Source organism: Branchiostoma floridae, chromosome 18 (genome assembly GCF_000003815.2).
Source record: "Branchiostoma floridae strain S238N-H82 chromosome 18, Bfl_VNyyK, whole genome shotgun sequence".
Classification (NCBI taxonomy): Eukaryota; Metazoa; Chordata; class Leptocardii; order Amphioxiformes; family Branchiostomatidae; genus Branchiostoma; species Branchiostoma floridae.
In genome coordinates, this window is record NC_049996.1 from 9,408,282 (window position 1) to 9,428,475 (window position 20,194).

General features: G+C 40.2%; 1 protein-coding gene across 9 annotated transcripts in view; it reads right to left on the minus strand.

Moving 5' to 3' along the window:
• Positions 1-557: 557 nt before the first annotated feature.
• Positions 558-20,194, minus strand: part of LOC118405775 (calcium/calmodulin-dependent 3',5'-cyclic nucleotide phosphodiesterase 1A-like) — a 54,147-nt gene continuing 34,510 nt past the window's right edge. For 4 of the 9 annotated variants that reach the window (XM_035805514.1, XM_035805515.1, XM_035805518.1 and 1 more), the window contains 16 exons: positions 16,744-16,827; positions 14,936-15,092; positions 13,689-13,805; positions 12,640-12,699; positions 10,540-10,722; positions 9,789-9,852; positions 8,985-9,101; positions 8,610-8,750; positions 8,147-8,247; positions 7,623-7,748; positions 7,265-7,366; positions 5,913-6,033; positions 5,484-5,565; positions 4,680-4,931; positions 3,277-3,381; positions 558-2,707 (listed from right to left, as the gene is read on the minus strand). In XM_035805514.1, the coding sequence (XP_035661407.1) occupies positions 2,466-2,707; positions 3,277-3,381; positions 4,680-4,931; positions 5,484-5,565; positions 5,913-6,033; positions 7,265-7,366; positions 7,623-7,748; positions 8,147-8,247; positions 8,610-8,750; positions 8,985-9,101; positions 9,789-9,852; positions 10,540-10,722; positions 12,640-12,699; positions 13,689-13,805; positions 14,936-15,092; positions 16,744-16,827 (2,054 nt within the window). In that variant the 3' untranslated portion in view covers positions 558-2,465. Of the gene's footprint in view, positions 2,708-3,276; positions 3,382-4,679; positions 4,932-5,483; positions 5,566-5,912; positions 6,034-7,264; positions 7,367-7,622; positions 7,749-8,146; positions 8,248-8,609; positions 8,751-8,984; positions 9,102-9,788; positions 9,853-10,539; positions 10,723-12,639; positions 12,700-13,688; positions 13,806-14,935; positions 15,093-16,180; positions 16,670-16,743; positions 16,828-18,402; positions 18,984-20,194 lie in introns of those variants that run through there. The other 5 variants (XM_035805511.1, XM_035805510.1, XM_035805513.1 and 2 more) reach the window with 5 other exon arrangements.

Genomic DNA, 20,194 nt, shown 5'->3' on the forward strand with positions numbered 1-20,194 from the left:
TTCCCATCTCTTCAAGGTGTTGAATCCATAGCTAAGTTCTTTTAAATTTTCTTTAACTAGCCAAGTAGCAAGCCAGACATGTTCCTCAAGTAAACAGATGGATGCCTCTATATTAGGGTTTGGGTACCGGTACAGAAAATTCAGGTCCGGTTTGGACCTGAACCTGGACCTGATTCAGTATGTGAAAACTTGTGAATGGACGATACTCAAAACAATAGTCCACTTCGTAACAAAGACATCTGTTTTTGGAGTATTCGACTCCCCTGGCGTTTTTTAAATCTCACAAGGCTAACTGCCTCTGTACTATTGACTGCAAAACTTGGTACAAATGACTCTAGACTATACTTCACTTCGCTCTTGTTATTTTCCCCGACCGGGAAGCCCCGAAATATGTGAATGCCTCATCACATAATACGTTGACTTTTCAATAGATCCAACGTCCGGTCCGCTGAATTTTTTTAGGTCCTTTTTTTCTGGACCGGTCCAATAAGAAAAAAAAACGGTACACCGTACCGGTACTCACCCCTACTCTATATGCTAATGAATCAAGAATCAGATTAAAGGCATTGATTATTTTATTCAATATCCGCAACATATCATCTTATTCAATACCCACAACAGTTATGACAGGGATTATCTAAACGTTTATGTAAAGCCTGATACGGAAAACATAAAGGCAGCTATCAATACATGCCGGCTTTAGTCTGAATACTTAATTCCTTAATTACGTAAGTAATTATAAGAAACATAAACATACAGTCAACGATGTAGGCGTGAAATAAATACAAAGAACGAACAAAGTTACTGAAGAATGCACATTCTTATATATAAATACCAATCTCATTACCTTAAAAGCTACATTAAGTAGCTATCACAGCGCTACTGGTGCAAAAGCAAGATGGCCATTCTCTTAACTATCTTCTTTATTCTAGTAGCTTTACGTGACAAATCTTATGTACATACATACATACATATGTAATATCGTACTGTGTTTTATCAATGTATCTAGCTGGATTCATTTGACAAATATTAACGCATTTCGTGAGAATCTATTTTTCTTTTATCTTTGCAACAAGCCATAGAAAGACATTTCATGACGACAACGCAGCTCTTCTTCACATTTTCAAAATACTTTTAAGACGACGACAGTCATACAAGCTATGTTCATATATTTATATATGTGATATCATACATGGAAGTATTGCAGGGTACCCAGATCGGATCAGTTCTATACAAAACAAGACGCTGTCGCTTCATCACAACTTGTATTCTTCAAATATGGGGACAGTATGGGTAACGCATGAAGTAGATATACCTGTTCACAACGTTTTGATGTGATAGGCCGACTTGATATAAAACTGTGACTTACACAGAGAATTTCTGGATCTTCTTAACATACGGTCAGCAATTAATGAGGAATAATGCTTACAATATTTTTCATATATTGCTGTTGTCTTGGTTCTATACTTCTGTGATTATATCAAAGTATATATGATAGCATAGAGTCAAATACAACAAATAGCAAAATTCAAAAGCTGTACAGTATACCACTTAGTCAAATTGTTCCTCCATGAGTAGTATGTATTGAACTACTGCCACCATATACTGATGCAATGTACAAGTACTAAAACATGCACAACATGTAGGTAACGACTTTTATCTTTAGTACCCTCTGATTGCTGCAACATAAAAAATGTAAATGATCCAGTTGACATTTGTGAAACTTATTACGCCGATTCCATCTTTTTTATTGATAAACTACTAGGCCTTTGTCTGTTTTGATTGTCTGCAATATCTCAGCACGTTCATTTTTTTAAATGTTTTATATCCATTTCTCTTTGACAAAATTATCCAAAAGGAATCTAGTGCCAGCCTAAAGACAATTGCTGATAACACCTTTCGAAATGATATTTGTTCGGTGGCAACTGGGCTTAAGCGCTTAAACTGAAGTTTTTTCTATTTTTTTTAGAAAATGCTTTTATTTCACAGTATTTTTCTTCATCAAAACCTCTTGGCGTATTCAGTGGTCATTTCATTTTTTTCTATTTTTCCTATTATTTAGGCCACACCAGATTTATTTGTTGCTTCTCGGATGTCCATTTTTCTTCATTTCAAGAAAAGAAATTAAGTCCGATAAAGATAGTACAGGTTTTGCTATCACAAACCTGTACATATTACAATTCAGAGCTACACACACATAATTCCAGTCTAAAAAGAATGCCTTTTATTCAGAATATCAGTAACAAATCAAAAGAAGTCATTCATTGTATAAAATGTGCAATTAAACTCCTCAGGCTGTTTTTTTGTTATTTAAACCGTATATCCTCAGACCTTTTGAAAAAAAATCGACCTGCCGGTCCAGTTTTTGAAAAAATCCGAGAAGCAACAAATGGATTTGGTATGGCCTTATGTCTTTTATGTTCAGTATTAGAGCAGATTTCTATTCGAACCACACTAAGGCATTATCAGACACCGGATTCCTTCCGTTTCGTCACGCTTTTGACAGTTATACTCTCGATTTTCCCGGGCTTGTCTTCTTCCGTTGTTCTCTTCTCGGCGTGTTCTGGAGAGGCCGTCCCAACAGCCTCTTCTTTTGTCGACACTTGGTCGTCGTTTTCCGGAGAAGTCGACGGTTTGACCTTCAGGTCGACGGCATTTCCGGGACTCACTGTTCCGTTAGCTGTGATCTTCGGTGGGTTTTCAGCATCTGAAACATTGTAATAATGAACTTTACATCCGACTAGTTGTGTACTTCCAAGCGACTAATCAATCTAAATTAATGGTAAATCATCTTATAATATTTAGTCAAATTTAGTCCGTCACAACCCAAATTTATGATGTCATTATATAGTTTCTCCTTTTTGGGTAATGTGTTTTAGTTCAAAACGGTGCGTAATCAAACTTACATTCAGCATCTTATATATGTTCATAAATGCTAAGTTTATTGTAAATGCATGCCCAAGGGCTAGCTACGTACATTTCAGAACGATAAATACGGCAACCCACTACCCATCTTAATCTCCTCGATATGATATACTACATTTTAAAGTGTGCCTCGAGATACTTTTGCTGTATTTGCTCACTTTTCGGAGGCATTCCAGTAAGGATTTAACCTCCTCTTCTATGATATATAGGTTCCTTGATTTTAGAAGTAGAATCGTTTTCTCGTAGTGAGTAAAAGTGAGAAAGTACAAATGTAAGTTGGACACGTTTGTAAATACTTGGTTTCTTATATCATCATCCTATCAAGGCCATAGGGTTCTTAAGGGCTGTTACCTTTCTTTTCCTCGGCTTTGTCGTCCAGCGGGCTTTGGTCTCGCTTCTCTGCGTCTTCTTTTGCCTTCTGAGCTGCCTTCTCCCTGGCCTCCTTCTCTGCTTGGTCTGTAGAAGAGAGAAGGGTTTCTTGTAACATGTACAATTTACAAAACTCTGCTCTATGGTATGATCTACAACCTGGATCTGTTTAGGTCACTTCACTTGTATCATTACATCCAGTCTTGCTCGCTCGGATAGGACAGACATTGGGAACATCTCTGAATGTTCATTGAATATCCATATATCTATTCATTTGTGTTTCCTTTGAGTTGCGACTGGGCACTGCGTTTCAGAGAATTCATGGGTACATACCTACATATATTACAACAATATGGGCAAGGCAAAAATAGATGCGCATGTGCGCTAAATTCTATGATAGTAATCCATAATCATGGTCACTATGCATGCAGGTCGTAAGCTATATATAGTGTCTGCAACAAAACAGAGGTCCAAATCGGGCAAAGTTGCTGACAACTATCATAAGAAGAAGAAGATGCTCTTGCTACGTTGTCGACACGAATTTGACCCACAGTTGATGTTCACAGTTTTACACTTGATGTAAGTCTCGCCGCACGGCAAACCAATAAAGGCCATGCCACCCAGAGGGCCTAGGGGAGCTGTGACATATTACATACATACATGTGCGCAACCGTAAGGGAAATGCGGGACACGACGAGATGTGCAGATAGGGAATAATGATGATGGAGAGACGATTCTAAGAGTCGCTGCCGGTCATACACACGGAAACACTTTTAACATAACTTCGTGCAAGGCGAGAAAGCGTTTAAGTCCAACACCACAAATCTCACGCATGGGGAGTTAGTCCCATTTCACTGGAATGTATATACAGATAAAACAAGAAATCTCAGAAAAGTCCGTAAAACATGTTTGTGAGTTTTGTGAATTTCTTAATGCCATAGCCCTCGCAATAACAGATATTAGTGATCATCCTCTTCTCTTCTTTCCGTAATCAACCTCAGCTATCTCCCTTCCATAAGGTGTCAACCACCGGGACAGCTGTTCATCATGGAGATTAGCACGCTACTGTCAGAAATGGGAATGTTGGCCTGTAATTCTGCAGTACCTGAAATACCGCTAGGAGGTCCAAAATTGCCATGTTTCTTCACGACCTCAATATCCACCCACATCAAATTTCATACGAACCAATTCCAAGGAGTCTTGTGTTAAAGGTGTGGACACACGAACACAGCCAAAAACAGCCCCTCGACGGAGGTGACCGTCTTTGCCAGTTGTAAATATCTTTAGAGATATTCTTTGCTGTTCAGTCATGTCATGGCCATCTATGAGAAATCGGAAAGTCGTTGAATGTCTACAGAAATGTTTTTCATAGTTAAAATACACACCTTTGGTTGACTGTTCTTTCCACTTGACCTTATTTCCTGTCAAGTGTCCGTCCCAAACACGGTCAACTTTGAACTCGAATGGCTCTTCGGACTGGTCGCCATTTTGTGGTGACCCTTCCGCCTCCACTTTCTCCGATATGGTAGCGCTACTCTGATTGGCCAATGAGCCGCGTGGAGAGATAGGCGCTACAACCTTGTCCAACATGTCGCTCATAATCTCAAAGCTGGGCTGAACGATAAAGTCGATGAAACCTGTGTAAAACAACCGAATAAAACGGCTCATTATGCGATTCCATGAACGATTAAGTCGATGAAACCTGTGTAAAACAACCAAATCAAGAAATGCACAAAACTTCTAACACACGGCAGTCAATATCTGTTTGAAATACAGGTAAAAGCCCCAAGCGGGTTCCTCACTTCATTGGACGGCGGAAAAATGCGCCAGGTTTGTGAATTAGTGACAATTTTCCCTTGTGGCTACACTGGCGTGTAGCGCATTTGCACATGAAGCCCAGATGAGCAGGTTATTGGAAATTGCAGTGTTGCCACTGAAATACATCAACAAGAGACTTGCATGCAGTTATAACAGAAGACTCACTTGCTATTCTTGGCAACAACATACGTAAGGTATCATAAAATATATAATTTGCGTCCGTTTGTGACATTTTCTGAACTGCGATTTCTTGGACAATCTAAAAAAAATATCGCAATTTATGGCGATGATTGGCGCCTGTTTAGCAATGCATGTTGCAGGTTCGAGCAAACAGGCGCGTTCTAGCGAGGCACCTCCTTTAGAATATTTACCGATTTGTGATGAAGCCACCATGGTCGTCTTTCTGTCACAAAGGGGAGAGAACGGTAGACCGAGCTCCTGCTCTTTATCCCCCTACATTATAAGAAAAACAAAAATTAATCGCAATATAACATCCAACACAACTTCTATATACAGTTTGACAGGGTCCTCATTGACTTACGATGGACGAGCATCGTAAACTAGGCCGAATAAATAACTATGTACATGTAAAAGTCTCCTATGTCACGGAAAATTACAGAAACGTCGATGACAAGAAAGAAATTGGATTCAAATGTAACGTTACATGATGACATAACAGTAAATGCTGTAGAGGATATAGACGACAAAAAGATAGTAAAATACAGGCAGGAAAAATCAGGCAAGAAAATTGATAAGAGAATAAATGATATGAAATCAAAGCAAGAAAACGAAGAACTTACTTGTCTGAAGAATTCCTCCATGAGAAGTTCTGTCCAGTGCTCGTGGAGGGTCCAGTTTTTAGCAGGATGGCTGATATCTGCCGTGTGCAGAACTAGTGATAACGCTTTCGCCTTATCAATGCTGTATGAATGTGAAAACAAAAAAAAAAACGTTTGTGGTGGTGCACCAGCGACGACATGCGAGAATAAGAAGATTACAGTCTCTATGCATACACGGACAGCTTTAATTACAACCGTCACGCTTCATAGACCCACATATTGACAGAGTGCTTTGATATTATTTTACTCTACTCCACAAAAATACCATGGCTAGTAACAGTTTCTACCCCTGTAAAGGCTTGAGTCAGTCTTTTGTTTGCAAACCTTACAAAGATTTGTAAAACAACAAAGTTTTAGCCTAATCTGTTGACAAATCTTATACTAGTGCGAGATCTACATAATATTTTGCACGCGTACTATTCGAGTAATCAGGTTATGGTGACCTCTGTTCCGCGGTCATAGTAAAACATCCGGGTCACTACGGCGGACTGTGTCACTCGCCGTGATTGGACCAAAGTGTTGCCCTGTAGCCAATACGGGGGCCTTTTTGTAAATCTGCCTTTCACTCCACAAAGGTCAAGATGTCGTCTGTTTTCGGCGGTAAGTGAACTTCTATACTTCGTTTTTAGACGAAAAGATGCCCCGGCATCGCCGTTTGTCGTTTCCATGTACGTAGAGATGTCACAAATGTAAAGTTCTGTCAGGAAACAGGTGAAGCTGAGTTGTTAAAAGTAAAGAAGCTGTCCACTCAGTTGATGTTGGCTTTCGAAGGGTTTGTGTAACTATGTAAACCCGAACATTCAGTACTCTTTATCTATGGTGAAGGGAACAAGTAAGTATCAGCCGAATTTGGGTATGTCTACATTGTTACATTCATGTTACATTCTGAACCCTAAGTACTTGTGCAATGCTAGACAGAACATTGCTGATCATTGTTTACAAATCTACAGTCACTTGCTACAGTGTCTCTGCCAGGCCATAGTGATTTGGTTACATGGATGACAGCATCTGGACAAAACTCAGATGCGGACGAACGACTGATAAAACATTGCCTTCATTATGAAATCTAAGTAGTCAGGAAAGATGCACAATTGACTGAACAAATGACTCGGGATATGGAATTGACTTTGGCGCGCTATGAGATTTGTATCTAGTTTTCTGATTTCAATTTGCGATATGCTTCTTCCGAATTTTGGAGCTTCTTTGTACGATTTACAGTATGACCGCAGACATTGAGGCGATGACAGTTGATGCGGGTGGGTGCCATCCATATACTTTTAAACTCACTGTCGCTTTGCTATATATGTACATACTTGTCTGGGCAAGATAGAAGACTCTTCATCTGTTTGACTTGTGCAAAATGGTAGGACATGTCTGTGGCCAGGACCATGTCTATCACCAGCGTTCTGAAATCCCTGCAGACACAGAAAAATATTTTAAATAAAATGGTATGTTTAATCGGTAGGAACTAATGTGTACCTTTACAATATTTTACGTTCTGCGACAATGTGTGATCATTACATTTACAAGAGTCATATGACGTATACTTGAAATAATAATTCAAATGTGTGCATGTATAACAGCTCTTTACTTGCAACCATCCTTAAAATGTACAATTTTACAACAATCCATATTAATTGCAACCGTCCTGTACGATTTTCCAATCCTTACTTGTAATCATCCTTGGACATGTTGTATACAATGTTGAGGTTGTCATCTGTCATGAGCCGAAAGGCGGCGCTTATGTGGTGGTTTTCCTGCACCGCTCTGTCATTGTACACCAGCGCAGTTTCTGTCCTGATATGGCAAAATGACAAACATAACTATGAGTACTACTAAATATACGAAATATTTGTGAATAGAAAACAGCTCCAGGCCTTTAAAATCTCGGCCTTCACTCTTGAAGTAATTTATTACGTGATGTTATGATAGTGCTTTGAATATTTTTCTTCTTTTTATTAGCCAAGTAAAGATACTTAAGCACTACATTTCAAACAGAGTAAAAAATCTTTAACAGTCAAAACTTTTTGCAGTTATTTTACAAGGTATGTTGTGTGTGAAAGCAAACTTGTTACCTATGCACATTTAAAATCATGTTTGTTTTATACGTCTGTACGTTTTGGTGGTGTTGAGTTTAATATGAAGAAAACATCTTGGTCATTATCAACATCATAAGGACCAGAGCAAGTATGTACCTAGACATGACATGGAAATTGTTGGTCTCCCCTGTATGTTCAAAGTCATGAATCGCAGCAGAAAACACCACGGCAAAGATTTCCACGTCTGTCAGCCATTGCTGTGGGGAAAAAGCAGAGGCGTTTGATTGGGTGAAATAAAGTTTCGAGTTAACCATAATGCATGTGCGACTGAGCGATGTTTAACCTCACGTGGTCTGTTAATGTAATTAAAAGTAGCAAACTACTCTATATTCTTACTCAAACACATTCATATGCATGGTAACCAGGCCCACCAGCTCTGTCCTGCCACTTGCGACATAATGTAACTGAAGACCACGGGGTGTCTGTTACACCTCCAGTATCCATGGTGACAGCTATCCAGGTCATTGACCTTGTTTGTTTGGAGCATATGTACACATGGAGAAAAACAATATTTCCGCCTTAACAAAATGATATGTAAATGAAATGATATCTAACGTACCACCAGTCCGGTCTGAAAGAGGATACTGTGCATAGTCTGTGTGACGTCAGCACCATGCACCAGGTTGTGGTAAGGGTTCTGGTATTTGCTGTAGCCGACCTCCAGGGCCTCCAGAAAGTTGAAGAGTGTTCCCACCCCGATCTTGGTCACGTGGGGAAAGAAGGTTAAGTCTGCGTGCTATACCTAAACCTGCTATATCAGCAGGAAGTAAATATATTTCTGAGGCATTGAACAATGGACATACTTTTTTTTACTGAAGATAGGGTGCAGTTTATACTGTCAACGTTGACTTGTCAAATGAACTTCACAAATCATACTAGCATAAGTACTGTAACAAGGATTGTCTGACAGAGAAAATGCATTGAAAGAGGATACCTTGAACTTTGCGAGCAAGTCGTATCGCATCATTATCTCATACGTGACGTATCGCAGCGCTTGTCCGTTTGTGGCCTCATTCAGGGCAAACACGTCGAATGACCAGTCGTCCAAACTCTGCTAATGCAACAAAAACAATAAAGATTAATAGATTGAAGACACATTTTTGCCACACCGGGCTAAGTACAGGTCACAAGAAGACTTGCTGAAAAGATTCAGTACACAGATACAAAATCAAATTATCGTTGGATAAATTCAACTTCTCCTCGCTTTTCTGTTATAGTGGAGACAAAAGGGCAGATATGTTTTATGATCGATGGTTTTTCTAGTTGCATTAGGAATATGAATTTTTCTACAGCACTTATGTGTATAAAATAAGTGCTGTAGTAAAGGGCTATTAAACATGGCCCACAGGAAAGTAAGAAAAAGACAAAATATACTGGCAAATTGACAATATTATTAACTTAAGCAATTACGGCCAATATCTGACTACGTAAATTCTAAGTATGTTGTGACTGCTATAGATAATATAAGATAGCAAATCATATTGATTTTATGATAACATCCGATTTTGGTGATGTCACAGCTAGTTAACGTTTCTACATTGGCAAAGGCAATCACTACACCACCTTTGACCCATTACGTAAGTCACATGTCCGTAAGATCACGTGTTTAGACTATGTTAGTCAGCGATCATGAAGAAGATTAGAGATTCAACCAAAGGTTTATGGCACCTGCATTACTTTGTGTTAGAATGAAAGCATACTTTGTTATAGGTCAAAATAAATGCAGCTGGTACAAAACCTTAAATAGCTTCATGACTGTGGGTGGGTACGTCACTGCTGAGGTCGACATCCTGCGGTATAACCTGAAAATTAAGTTCAAGTTTTCGCTGGGGGGTCAGCAGTCATGTCGGGTGCCTTTAGACATGAGCACAGAGCTTTTGATTTAAATAGCAAGATGCAATTTAGGAAAAGAAAGTGTCATGCAATTTAGGAAAAGAAAGTGTCATGCTCAGTTATACTCATCAGTTTGATATATCAATATGCCACAGAGTTGAATAGTTATGATAGAACCAACGGTGACAATACAATCACACACGGACGGACGTACACTCACATAATGATACGTATGATATTTCATGGTCACAGAAACAACAAACAGCTAGTTGCCAACGGCTACCTCAAAACCGGGTGTGGTTGCGATGTCACCATGGCATACATCTAGTCACATAAGCATGCAAATTTGTCCAATGACGTTACAGCACACACGAATCAATAGAATATGACGTTTGTTACAATGTCATCTCAAAATGTGTTGCAGAATTTTCTACCGTATTTAGAGCATGCAGTAATGAGATGTAACATTTATTTCCATTCACCTAATATTTTCTTTCATGCCAAATCAGACTATCCATACTACTTTTCATGCTCTACACCCTCCCAAAATGGAGACGTCATGGAAAAATGTGGAGATATGACGTCAACACTTTGTGATGGTCGTTTTCAATGACGTCGTCATCAATGACGTCGTCATGCATGGTGACAGTCACTACCTGTCCACCAGGTTGGCAGCGCGCACGGCCTGCACGATGCTGCGGAAAGTTTTCTTCTCTTTCTCGCCGCTCTTGGTAACGCTGGCGCTCCTGGTGAAGGTGGAGGCCAGCCAGTCCCGCACCTCCATGGGCACGGCATCGGGCTCCACCTCGCTGAGCTCATCGTCCTCGTCTATAAATCTTCTGTCAGAAATGTGGAATCATTAGTCAACGGAGAGGAGACGTAATCTCCGAGCAGATCCTACGGTAGCATAAAATAGTATCAAAGGCTACCAGAGGACTAAAGCCGGCTTAGGAGTGTGTTTCTAGATGGCAAATGGACACCTCTTGGCTGACTACACTCCTTGGCCTGTAAGGTATCTTATGCCATTGTAGGATCTGCTTGAAGATTAGAGGAGACGTTGACTTCACCATGTGTTAGGGGCGGGGTAACAATCTCGCAAACCTAAAGGGTTTCCAAGACCATGCCCTGAAGAAAAAGAAACTGTTTTACTGATAGTGCTGTTTCAAACATTTTTGAAACAGTCCTATTAGGAAAATAAGTTATATTCTGATGCCAATGGTGATCAAACCATGTTGGGTTATCCCATTGCCGCCACAGGACTCGAGACAACACATGCATTTAGGTATGCACATAAGAGTTACTGAGTCAAATCAGTACCACATGGAGACATAGAAAAAAAACTGGAATAATCACGGTACTGAAATAAAAATGCGTTATACCTAGTGTGTTTCCACGCACCATAACTGACCAAGACTTGTGCCACATTTTGTCCTCCTGGAATCCTCTCTTTCTTTATATTTCTGCCTGTTGTTGTTGGAGATAGCAGACTGCCAAAAATAATAGTATCTGCTGTAAATACCAGCTACTAGCCTATGTGGAAACAGCCTTAAGAGGTTGTTTCCAAGATTATTCATATCAGGTATCTATTGCGTCTCGAGCCCTGGTACGGTATATGAGATGTAGATGTGAACAAAAAATTCTATTTGCAAATCAAATTTATGTGCTACCTTCAGTATACTGCTCCTACATCAGCAACACCTTGGTTTACATACAGTTCAAAAGAAATGATGAGTGGTAATAAACTGGTCGTTGTGCTTGGAGTAGACGAACATGCAAAGACCTAGTACTCAGGACTTAAATTATCGACTCTACTTCATCTTAAGAGCAGAGCAGAGCATTCATGCAAATGAATTCACGTTACTGCAGAATGGTTGTGCATGTCAGCATTGAAATATAGACAGGATATGGGCTAAACCACGAGTACGTAAGTCTTTCCCCCCTTACATTGTGGTGAATATTAAAGACTTTATACTAGATGTATATAGCTCTAAGTGAAGCTAAATATGCAACTGTCTATTGCAGCTGACAAGGTAGGGAGTGTCCATTCAATTTAGACTGTAGGGTGTGTGCAGGGGGTACGCAGCAGTAGCCTACATATTACTGTTTGGGCACACATCATTTCAAATCCTGTGTTCGCAGCATCTCGCTACTCTAAGCTCTGCATGTTGACATAGGAACTCTTTACTAGACAACACACTCTACAAGACAACACTCAAGTTAAGAGTAATGACCGACAAGTCAATAGTGCACGGAGAGAGAGAGAGAAAGAGAAAGAGAGATAGGAACAGAAATGTGATCTTATAGACAAAAGTGAGAGGAAAAAGGGCGTTCTTTTAAAAGGATATTCCATCTTAGACGTCCATGCTGGATACATACCATTTGTTTAGTCCAAGGCACGTGCATATTCTGCCGTTTCTTTGCCTAGTCAAAAACAGGAGGACGCTTGTATGTTGAGATAAATTGTTTGATGACTAGATCTTTTGTGTGGATATCACAACATGTCCATTTCTGTGTAGCCATTCCACTTTTTCGCCGATGGAAAAGAAACTCAAAATGGAATATCCCTGAATACATCTGTGCGTTTGCGAACTAGCTTTCGCGTGTATGTTTTTTTTTATGTCTCTCGCTGGGTGCAAATGACAGGTGAAACAAAAACTGTTTCCACTAAACAAACTAAGGCTCCTCCTGATTCCTACGCTTCTACAGTCTACGTGGAGATGGAAGGGGGTGCAAATGTTGATCGTATTGTACATTACCTATCCTTAGACGGGTCATTCTTTGTTTCCTGATGTACTTTCGATTTTCGTGAGTCAGTGCTAGTCGGCAGTAGGAAAGAAAACATACCTGACGCCATGCGGTAAGTACCAACAAATCACACCGTCATGAGGTTTAACATGGTTTTGAGCTACATTCCTACAGCTAGTTCTCATTATCCTACTTATAGTCTACTTTTACAGGTCCATATAATCTACATTCACATTGGTATGGTGTCACAGATGCTACTATAAAATGTGGTGGGATGATATGTCTAAATCTATTTGATAAGTAAAAATGGTATTTGATGTTGTTTACAAAGGAAAAGGCGATATCAAGGTATTTTGGAACTTATTGGTTGGTACGTTTTACCATGTTCAAACAATCAGTTTATAGAAAGGAAAAAAAAAAGGACCGACGCCGATATACTGAATGATTTCCACCGAGTTTATCAAGAAAAAAAAGTACATGAATACAACAGACTGTAATCCTGAACATATGTATATGTTAACTAAGACAGAAGTGAAACAAAATCGTCATTTATAATGAAAACAAATCTGTCATCATGTCACTTAACGTGACAACAGAAAATAGTATGTAATAAATATAAACATAACACAGGTTGTGACATGTACTTAAAACCTGTGTGTATACATGAAACAACACACAACGTTCTTGTGGAGCTGGTTCACAGAATGGTGGAGGGAAGAGAGGAAGTAAGAAGTAACATGACAGTAACATGGTACGAGAATGACATTTATATAGACATTTTCCTGTGAGAAACACATTGAAACCAGCCACTTCCCATGTTCATTAACCAGTTGGTATATCGCAATGTTAATCAGGAATAGGAAGAGTAGATGAATTGTACGTGAACACGACAATCTCTTCATGTCCCATTTTATATTATGTAAGGGTGCAATACGGGTCTTGATAGCCTTGCAAATGTAGGTGGCTATAAGTATAATGGAGTCCCTTTTGGTTACTGCAGATTCGGTTACAAAGTATGGGAAATGTTTAAAAATCATGTTTAAGGGTTATGTGAGGTCACCTGGCGTCATCGGTGGCGACTATCTCCAGTACATCGGCGATGTAGTGCAGGTTGCGCTTGAGCAGGTTACTGGGCACATTTCCCCGGGACTGCAGAAACGTGCAGATCTTCCGTATCCTGTACATGGGAGAGTAATGATAGTCACATAATTTAGCATATGTGACATTGTATTCTGCTAGCATAGTAATAGATAGTAGCTGAGCTGACTACCGAAACCAAAATCCAACTCTCACAAAATTGTCTGTACAGAATGTCTCAGTTGTGGAACAGCAGAGGCGACAATTACAAGTATTGGACTCTAATTATTGCCTTTAAGGAATTCTGTTATTTTTTCACTCTACTGTCTGTCTCTGTAAGTTTTTAATTGTAATGTGTAAACATGAATGTGTAGATCAGAGGAAGAATAGTCTCTTACGAGGCTAATTGTGGATCTAGATAAACTCAATTCAACTCAGACTCAATCCTGTCAACGGAAATCAAATCAAGCATTCGACGGAAATTCATGTCAACTTGTGAGCGGAAGTACAAATTGATATGTATACACTGCATCCGTGAAAATAATGTCTATTTCCTTATAAGACTACGGAAACAAATTATGGAAGAGGCAGTTGGTAACAGCTTTGTGCATGTCGTGTAAAATGAGTATCCACTGACGTCTTTGAGTGTGCAAAACGCGTAAATAATATCATTGCTGCCTGGCTTCCTTTCGAGCGCGCGCAATTTGCCTTTCCTCATTACCGTGCAAAGTGGTGTACGGATAATCACCCATCGTTATGGATGATATGCACCGGACCATACAGATCAGTATAGCCCCGCTTTAAAATAAATCAACGATGTATCCGTATGGGTGTATGCAAGAGGTATTACTAACTTTTGAATAAATCGCAATGTATTTATGGTATGATAGATTCTAGTATATTGTTTATAACTGTTGTTTTATTAACTCCAAGAGCTGCTCTTCCAGAAGTAACACCAACAACATCCAACAATTACAAGTACTAGCAATCGTCATACAAAATATCATATAACGTATTATATGATATGATATAACATAGTATAGCAAGTGTATTCCTGTAGGTTGTATGTGTGATGTCTAATGATGATTGCTTTCTATATCTAAATGATGTTAGGAAACAGCACAGAAATGTCCTGTCACGCTTGTAAGAAATGTTTCTATTGCACTGGTGTGATTTGTAATGTACTTTGTATTTTGTTGAATAAAGCCTGAAAAATGTGTGATGTCTAACCTTTTACTAGCCTTCTCCAGTGCTTCCAGTGAGTCGGTTGGAGGCAGGTTATCTGTGCACAGCTCCAGGCTCATGGTCAGGTCCTCCTTCGATGGTCCTTGCCTTCGTGGCGGGCTGCCCTTCTTCCGAGGTGTGAGTCTTTTTCCGGAGACTGACTCTTTTTATAGACAGAAAAAAAACAAGCACCGCGTATCAACAGAGACCAACTTTGATGTTTGCAAATGCTGGATTGAGTCGGTTCGTGTTTCACGGTCGTGATGCAAAATAATGCCACGCTTTGGCAAACGGAATCCGCCAACAATTCTTCTCTCTTCTGCGTGAAGATATTCTACTTCAGCGCGTGAAATGTTTTGCATTAAGGCATTACGTGAAAGGAGTAAAATGTACAGCGGTTAGGCTGGTCACGATTTGAAATCTCAAATGAAATCGCCGGTAATAGGAGTATAACCAGAAGCCAGCCCATTGAAGAACCATGGAAACAGATAGCATAAACGTGAAATTTCACTAATAGGCAGTGTGATGTTACCGGAACAATGCGCCATATTTAGCCAGAGCTTTGGCTCTTATTGATGTAGTATTACGAGCAATGGTGCACGTACCCTAATAAGTAAATGGCTGCCTTACTTTAAAGCGATGTTGATATGGATAGTCACGAGCAATAGAAAAACTATACTGCTCTGGTTAGCATTGGATTAGTCTTAGATTTTCTTTCTGGCGTTTTCTAAATCGAACCTGCAAGTAGCTTCACCATAAATATTGATAAACCTTTTAAAGGATTGCTTTCTCGAGCGAGGGATAACGTGGCACGACATAGTACAATCTCAGGCCCCTGCAATAATCTAAAATAGTACTTCATTTAATCTAACTCTTATCTGTTTACTGTAGTTCTAGCTATAGAAATTATTCGTGAACACTAATAGTAAACACTATCGTACCTGCTGTACATGTACACCATCCTCATCCAAATTGCTACCATAATCTTTCGAGATGGACGGGTGTCTAAATATCCTACCTGCTTAAAGGCTTAGGCCAGGTGTTTGTCCCTTATTTTTCTCTAAGAACGGTTTGTCAGCCAATACGGTACTTTCCAGCATCTTTAAAAAAACTCCGCCAGTCTACCGATACATACTCCGAATCTATCCGCAAATACAGTATCCACCCGGTAGTTTGTTTTGATGATTTTACCACACTGTATGCCCGGTATACCACAGGTTAGTAGTGTATGCGTTAATCACCAATACTTACTCCAATGCCGGGTGATAGCGCTCCTTTCAAGGCCCTGAAAAGCCGCCGCGAAACGCCTTCCCATACAAAACACGTGATTGGTGGCCCCAACCAGGGTACCGGGATATGAGAAATCTATAGTTTTTTCCTCAAAAATGGAAGATTTTCGCCGATACTCCCTTCGCCTCGGACGATGAGGACGTAGATTAGGCCTTTGGTCTTGCGAACCCTCCATGTCTGCCCGAGCCCGCCGATGCCACCACGGTAGAACGATTAGATTCGTGAGAGCGAAATTATTATACCTGGTACCTGCGTCATACCAGGCCAACGTTATCAGATAATCTAATTACTAAATACGCCAGAAAAGAGGCTGAAAAACGCCCTAAGTTAACTGACACGTGCTGGCGATAAACGTTGAAAAGCAGACCGCGTCAACATCAGATAGATTTCAGTATCTGACCAAACCATATGGACTTCCCACTGTGCTGTCTTTCTTCCAATCGGTAAGGGTTTAACAAACGGTGTAGAAATAGCATAGCCAATTAAAAGTGCTAGACGAGTACCTGTCTTGCATACGCACTTACCATTGGAGGACGAAGACTTGGGGGGTTGCACAGAGCATCCCTGCGTGTCATTTTCAACTGCATTCTTTTCGCCAGAGTTGGCAACTGCAAGAGACAGGTGGTATAAAGCGTCATTGATTCAATCAGATTGATGAAAGGTGTTTGAGATGCCTGCCCACATATATTCCTTGTGCATTAATATTGACGTCATTAAAAGCAACGTATATGCCATTTCAGCAAAATTCAGATCTGCATCATAGAATTCAGATGACATCATAACTGCGCCATACGGAGTGGTTTTTTTTAATACAACATGCCGGTAAGACAATCAATTATGTTTGTTTGTTTGTTTCAATTTGTTTGGCCTTTATTACCTTCGGCAGAATGGCAAGGTTATGTTTTGAAAGATGATGTAGTGTCTCTATATGTAGGTCAACAACATATAAGTAGAGTAGCTGTAGATGGATAATAATGATATTTGGTATTTGAGTAGCGGTTGCAGAAACAAAGGTCCTGTTCGAAAAAAATTCACCTGAAGCTTTCCGTCGGCACTGCAGCGGGGCGAATGTGTTTGTGTGTGTGTTTGCGTACAAGATAACTCGAGACGTTGTGGATCGTTTTGAATGATTTTTGGTAGTTATGTTTCATTAATGAGAAGCTAAAATCAGCCTGCAGGCCGCTTTTCATTGAGGTCATGAGGGAGGTTAGGGTCAGATAAAATTTGACAGAGATACTGATTACATCGAATCCTAATAAATCTATCTACATATCTAGTTTTCACCTAGTTTTCATCCTTAACTAGGTAGGGAGGGACCTGTAGTCAAGCTGACCCCCCCCCCCCCCTCCCCCTCCAGCTCTTCCCAAAATAGACCAGAATAGCTTTCATTCCAGCTTAATTGAAGCCGGAGAGAATCCTTGGCTATTTCAAGGAAACAGTAACCCTGAAGGACTCATCTAGATTTAGTGAAGGCACATTTTCTTGTTGTTTCTGTTGTTATGTCACGAAACTATAGTCCCAATAATTTTGGGTTCGTTGTATAGGGATAATGTAATTATCCTTTGACTTTGTTCTGAAAGGTGACCTAACAAAGAAGCAGGATAGATGCATAGTTATCAAGATTTGATCACCATTGCTCAAAGCAATATGCCGTAAATCATTATGCAGATTTCACATTCACATTTGCCCATCGTTGAAGTAGAATTCGTCACGCAAGAGTACCATTGTGACTTAAGTAGCTAGCTATTGTCCATACGGGACTTTGACAGCGTTTGTATGTACATCCGATAGCTGTCAACAGCTATTACCCTTATATTATAGTGTTTATATTTGCTGTGAGAGCTAATATGATGACGTCACTGGCAGTTCTAAGCTTTGGTTATTTCATGACAGAAGAAACCAGCAAAAACAATATGTCTCCTCGGAAAACATTTATAATCATTATGATTGTTGGCATTCAGCTCTAATTAATGTTTTCTACTACCTGCCACAAACATCCTCATACATTCGCATCCAATTTTAAGTGGGAATCGTAGTTATCAAAGTTAGTGATTATGCAAGCTGCATATGAATAGTATACTATATTCTGCAAGTAGTGAAAATGGCATCAAGGTCTTTCTGGTGAATGGTGAAAGGTATAATGTTGGTATTTTTTTACTATGCAAACCTGTTTGAAACGGTACCTTTTACGATCGTTTGTCCACCGTTTTGCTTCTCTTCGGAGGACGCAGTTTGTGACGTAATCATGGCCGTTATGAGTGACAGATCCACGGAGCTTCGCCTCCTCTCCTCCCCAGAATCCTCCTCTACAGGCTCCACTACAGGCTCGCGGTACCACCATTCTTTAAGCTTGTACCTTAAGCCTTCGAACCAATCAATGAACGCGTAGTAATCCGCTTCGATTTGGGTAAGAATGATATCACCTTTCCTTGATATGTGTGGGGGTAGATATTCCTGTACCAATCTCCACGCAAATCCAATCAGGACAGGAATCCAGCGCGTTACGATGACGTAGTTAATGTAGATTACACACATGACCATGATGCAGACTATCGCTACGTCATAGAGGAACAACAGGAACTCGTAGAAGCTCGAAAACATGGCGGAACAAAGATGGCTGACACTACCAAAATACTCTTACCTCCCCTGGCGGAACTAAAACGATTTCTCAGTTATAATCCAGTCTACAACTTTATCAGAGCTCAGTCACGATTGCCAGACGCCCTCTTCAAACGAAGATAACGTGGTCTTTTCAAATCCTCCCGTACATGGGCTATATTTCAGTCAGTTCAGTCAGCCGCCCACTTGAAGCCTTTGTATCTCGAAATTGTCACACGACTTCTGACATGTCCTCATGAAACAAAAAGGCTAAAGTGAGTACCTACACCCGTCAAACGTAGACCCCAGATACTCCTTGCAAAATTCCAGCGCTATCCACGATATCCGATTTTCCTTGGCTTATTTGGTCCTTGTGGTAAAATAGCCGTTCTTGAGGTGTTGTCCATCGTAGCCCCAGTACCTGTAGAGGGTCCCTGCGTTACTGTGATGGCAGTGGTGATTCATTCATCTTTCATCTGATAATCGTCGTTCCCGTTTTGAAAAAGGACAAAGGAGGTATAAAACCATACCAGCACCGAGCATCCAGTTCTCGAGTAACAAATCTCTGAATGTGTAAAGTATGCATCAGTTCCACAGATAGGCAGGTTCCATAGTCGAAAGAGAAAATACCTCAATGCCTCTACCACCGCTGCTTGCTGCCTGATCGGGCAAGGCTTCGCAGCCTCGCTCATTTCCATCCCAATTGAGGTCAAATTCGCTTAAAAGCATTCGTTTAGCCGGCTCTTTCTCGTGTAGGGTGTGGAAATGTTCTCTAATTGTATCTCCATGGTTACGGTTATTAATGACAGCGTGCTCAGACAATGCTACTGAATGGTTGATTGCTACCCATACCATAGTGATGCGCTGTCCAATGCTCCTCTAATGGCATGGACACCAAGTGCTCTCTACCAGTGACCTCTACTTCCATTATCTATTTAGACGTGGAGTTGTCGTTTCGTTTTATTTGCAAGGCGTATAGGTTATACATGCATTGACAAAGTATAGCGTAAAGCATTGAGCTGTCCCCAGTCCATTGTCCATAGTGTAAACATGTGTATTGTAATATTCACTTGTCCTGTCTGCACATGTCCATGTCCTTTCCCCTTTGTTTTTCACATGCACTTAAGTCATACGCAGCTGCTAATAATCCACATTGAACGTGGGCTAAGCAGTATTGGAGATGATGAAGAAGCTTATTAGTGCTATATTGGGGAATTAATTGAAACAATGTAGATGTAAAATTATCATCTGCTAGCCCCAACAATAACTATCACGTTATGCTGTTTGTTTGCTTAATTCGACAGATAAACTAAGGTGGGCTGATAAAGCAACCGTGCGTTGAATGAGTTGATTTATTAGTTGCCCTCCCCCTCCCCC